The 5,030-nt window shown below is 39.1% G+C and overlaps 1 protein-coding gene across 1 annotated transcript; it reads left to right on the top strand.

The window, feature by feature from the left end:
* Positions 1–253: 253 nt before the first annotated feature.
* Positions 254–4,326, top strand: LOC104520812 (rap guanine nucleotide exchange factor 5-like; the record flags this gene model as incomplete). Its single annotated transcript, XM_029083653.1, has 4 exons — positions 254–310; positions 1,533–1,639; positions 2,660–2,781; positions 4,158–4,326. Coding segments are annotated over exons 1-4 (455 nt in total), but the record flags the coding sequence as incomplete, so codon positions are not given.
* Positions 4,327–5,030: the final 704 nt, after the last annotated feature.

Genomic DNA, 5,030 nt, shown 5'->3' with positions numbered 1-5,030 from the left:
TTCCCAGACATTTAAATGATTGCCATTGTTTACATTACTTTTGCAATATTTGAGAGCTCTCTTTTTGCATCTCACAAGACCACTGTCTCGGGACTATTTTGTATTCCTTGAAAGATTCCTAAACATAGGAAACAAACAAACAAACAAAACCCACCAAAAAAAACCCTAAATCAATTAAGAAAACCCCCTACCCCCACCCCCCCAGGGTTAAACTACAACATTGTTTTTCTTTCAAGTTAGTTGCGTTACTGATATGTTTTACGGAGACCGTGAGGAAACATCACAACAGAAGCCTGAGATAAATTCATCAGTAAGGAGTGGTTCACAGAGTCCATGTGGAACATGGTGTTATGGAAGATGGAGTTGGGTCCTGTTTTGATAGGCACATCTGCATCCTTGAGGTGTAAGGTGGAAATCAAGTGTGGGGGAAGTCAGAGGTGTATCTGTTCTGAAAGACCACATCCTCCTGGCAAGGTACGGATGATCTGATGTGTAGCTGTCTGTGGTGGTTTCACTTGGCTACCAGCCAAACACAGCTGCTCGCTCACTCTCCCCCCTCCCCACAAGGAACAGGGGAGAGAATTGGAGGGGTAAGGGTAAGGAGACCTATAGGTTGAGAAAAGAACAATTTAAGAATTGAAGTAAAAAACCACCTTAAAATAATGATGACAATAATAATGGTAAAATAATAATAATAGTAATAATAAAATATACAAATTATTGACACACAGTGCAGTTGTTCACCAACCACTGACCAATCCCAGCCCATTCTTGGATAACAACCCTGGAGAAGCAACAGTCCTGAAAACCAAAACTGCAATCCTGAAAGAGTGAGAGCTTGAGCAAGAGCCAGAGAGAGACCCCTATTAATATGCTGAACATGACTTTCTATGATATAGAATATCCCATTGACATATCCAAATGCAAATTTGGCTTACTAATTTTAATATTCCTCACGCCCCCAGACCTTGTACCTGCAGACTAGCAAAACACAGTCCTTTGACTTCCAGTGACAATTCAAAACATTAGTATGTTATCAATGATCTTATCTTAAAAAATCCCACACTGAAACCAAAACATAGCACAAGAAAAAGCTGTGAAATGGTGTTTCAATGTGTATTAGACTTGTATTAAGTTATTTAACTCAAATACAAATGGAATGAATGTTTAATCTTAACTGTATTTGTGTGGGTTTGCAATGGTTAATTTTTAAGTCTTTTTGCTTTGCTAGAATAGCACTTGTTTTCATTTGAACTTGTCTGTTGTTCAAAGGTGAAGTTGACAGAAACCTCTGCTTTTCTGAAGCAGCAATTGTAGAAGTAGTCCAGCTTGTGGGGGCATCTGTGACCCATGATACAACTGGGTATGGCAGAAGTTGGGGTGTATATCCTATGAGGCTTTGACTGCTTGCTTGTTGTTTTGCTGGGGAGAAGGCATTGCATGGAGGGAGGGAGTGGACAGTGTCAAGGCAATTTACTATAGCAGGAATAAATCCCCATTTGTCACAGTTTTCAATTTCTCTTTTCATTCAGATTTATGGAGAAAGTTCTTCCTGTGCTGGGAGAGCTCTCAGGAATATTTTTACTCTACAAGCGTCTGACCTGATTAAAGACAGAGTGTACCTTACTGGCATTTGCAGGTAACCCAAGATCATTCACTTTAATAAATTGGATGGGTTTTATTTGCATTTGTCTATGCCTTGATTTGACAAGAGGGTAAATTCTGAGAGTGAGTGAGATTTTGTCTCTGTTACTAAGAAATGAAAATATTTTATTAAAAAATTCTTTAGAATCTCATGTATTTCAATATCTTTTCTTATGTTCCTTTGTCAGTTGTCAGAAAGCAGCAGTGGCCTGATTGTATGTCCGTTAATTTAATTGCTTATGAATTCATATACAATTGTTTGTCTGTTATTTTGTTGAAAAGAAAGAGTATTAAATTCAGCCCTGGTCTGAAGTTATAGAAGAGATTAATTGGATTCCTAAGATTTAGTTACACAGTGACTTTGGCATGTTATTTATGGAATATTTCTGTAATTAAGTGATTTTCCCTTTGTATTGCATTACAGCATAAGTGCTTCCTCCTATTTTCAATTAAACCAAAATGTGCAGGTATTTATTATAGCACCATTCATTCATATCCATATTTAAGAAAAAGCCACAGCTTCTTTTTTTTTATGATTTAAAAGGTAAGTATACCAATAATGTGAAAGATGAAGTACATGCTAGAGCAGCACTCAAGGTCTTCCACATATATTGTGTACCTGTATTGCTTATGCTAATGCTTAGAAAGGAAATAAAATCTTGAGGCTAAAAGCTGGACTTAATTTAACTCATATATATATATATGGATGATTGTCTGTATGCAGCACAAATTGATAAAAATATTACATATTGTAAAGTGTGCCACATGAATGAAGTACGTAAGGGAACTTATTCATCTGACACAAGTCCCCTTGTTTTAACTAGGGGCATCCCCTGAGATTTGCCAGAATAATTTCTTCCCTTGAAATTAATAGGATTACAAAAATTAGTAATTGAGGCAAAGGGTTTGCCCCGCTGAACAAAAAGATTTAATAGCTCTAAGAAAGAGATGTTTATTATAAAAGATCAATTTATCATTGCTGTAGTGTAAGAAGTGATGTTTTGCTTATTTTCAGGAGAAGCTGTGTTGGATCAGAACTGGTAGACTGGCTTTTGGAGCAGTGCCCTTTTGTTAAGTGCAGATCTACAGCAGTTGGAGTGTGGCAGCTCCTCCTGGATATGGGCATTATATTATCAGGTCAGTCTTGGTAGTATTTCTAGCATGAGGAAGGCTATGAGTTTCTCCTCCATAGGGTAAGACTCATGTCTTTGGTGGAAGAGGAAGGAGGAAAAGAAAAAAAAACGCAGATTGATCTCCTTTTCTTGAGTTTTTTGTTTTACTGTCTCTTTGGTTGGCTCACCTCTGTGACCTTTCATTTCATAACTACCAAATATGAATATTTTTTTTTTTTAGGCATTTTTTTTTTCCCTTCTGCTTTTGCAAGTGTAATTGTCTATTGCCAAGTTGCAGACAACATGCCTGTCTTTTCCAGCCTTTTTTTTTTGTTTTCCTTCTCAAGCTCTTTTAGATTTTTCACAAGACAGCAGCTGTTTAGTCACCGCAGATCATGGCTTTGCCAGATGAATCCTCTAGCTATTAGTGATTTTCCCTTCCTCTCTCTGTTTTTCATAGTTCTAGATTACATGGATTGAGGGAGGATTCAGCTCCGTGGGACGGTGTTTATGCCAGGTTCTACACAGCTGTCCCCACCTTCCCCACCAAATTTAGATGTTTGGTCCAGCTAATGTGGTTGGTGATAATTCCAGGAGTAACCAACCTCTGGAAATCTGATGGACTTTACTTTGTAACTGGGAGTACTTAGGTAGCTCAACTCAGAGCATACCCTGCCCTGGGGTCTGTGCTGGACACTTAACCTTCCTCCTTACAAAAAGGTGGGCTGTTATGGAAGATTTATGCTTACGTACACTGACAGTGTACTTACAAGTTTTCTTCTGCTCCAAGTGCACTGAAAGTATGTCTGATCATGCAGCTTCAGCAAGGGCTGAATGACTCTCCCAGCAGGACCTTGTGCTTTTGGCTTTGGACATCATCCTTCAATCCCAGTTCAATCCCAGTTATGCCAGGGAAGACAATGGCTGTTGTACTGATGCATCATTTTACCCAGGTCTAGTCTACAAATCCAGTAGCCCTGAATTTGAGGAGAAGTTGATATAAAGATGAGCTGCATTCACATTATTGAACTTTGTTTACTAGTGCCTGGCCATTAGTGAGAATAGATTAGAAGCCAATGGAAATTAAGGCTCAGAAATCTGTTAAGTGGAAGGTTTTTATCCCCTAATTCTGAACGGATTCCAAAATTGATTAAATACTCAGTAGTCTTAATGCCTCAATTTCAGGAGCCTGGAGATCTTCAAGTTGAGGTTTTGGGGTTGTCTGGTTTGGATGCACCAATATGAGAGGACAGGATTGCTTCTATGCTGTTTGTGATACTTTTGCTCTGTGTGGTGGTGCAACTCAGCATTAAAGTCAAGTGCAACATGGAGTGTGGTAGGGACACAGAACCTTTACATGGTAAAGGTTTAAAGGCTATCTAATGTTATTTTTTTTAACAGTGGACAGACAACTCTATTTTCAAGATAGTCATGCTTTCTACCAGTTCTCAGCAGATGAATGTACCTACCTTTTCTGTGAATTTGAGAAAGAGGAAGGATGGAAGAATGGAGTAAAGCTCCTCCTTCAACTACTGCCGTTGTCTCCTCCCAGGATTGACATGTGTAATCTGTAAGTGTGCATATACAGCTGTTTGCAACCTTTCCTGACTGCTTCGTAAGTGGCTGGCTTATAATGACACTGTTTAACTCTAAACCACCGTGCAAATGAGCCAGCTTTCTTTACAGGGATGACAGGATTTGTAGAGATGGGCTTTTCAACTGAGAAAGTCAGTGTGGGTAGGCAAACGAAGGCACTCATCTTGGGGATTTTGGCATATTGTGGTTCTTATGCACTAGCTTGCTGTATTACCTGACCAAATACCTTTATTATTTTTTTATGTCCTCTTACCTTTGGAGGTTTGGCACAAATTTGGCAGCAGGTGTGCTGTGGTGCTGATTGACTAGCAGATCAGATGCTCTTGGGCTATGTCACAATCAGCCATCAGATGGATAGAGAGGATGGGTAGGAATGTGGTAGCTTCAGTCATCTGATTTTAGTTTGCTACTGCATGTTTGCCAGAGCTCTGTAGTCTCACATTATTATTCCTTTTTCAGAATAAGTCTTTAAGAGTTTCACTCCTATATGTCTCCTCTTTCACCCGACTATTGGATGTTATCATACCCTCTGTGCTGATACAGCTGTGCTCTAAATGTTGCCTATTTAGAGCAGCTAGAAGGAAACCGTAGATATTTGTGCAATAGTGTGTCCTGGCTTTTAGCTGAAATAGCGCTGGGTTTCTTTTCCAGTAGCTAGAATTGTGCTGTTTTGGTTCC

This window comes from Antrostomus carolinensis, unplaced genomic scaffold, assembly GCF_000700745.2.
Source record: "Antrostomus carolinensis isolate BGI_N321 unplaced genomic scaffold, ASM70074v2 scaffold7922, whole genome shotgun sequence".
NCBI lineage: Eukaryota > Metazoa > Chordata > Aves > Caprimulgiformes > Caprimulgidae > Antrostomus > Antrostomus carolinensis.
The sequence above is the reverse complement of the archived record's forward strand: the minus strand, read 5'-3'. Positions and strand labels throughout refer to the sequence as shown.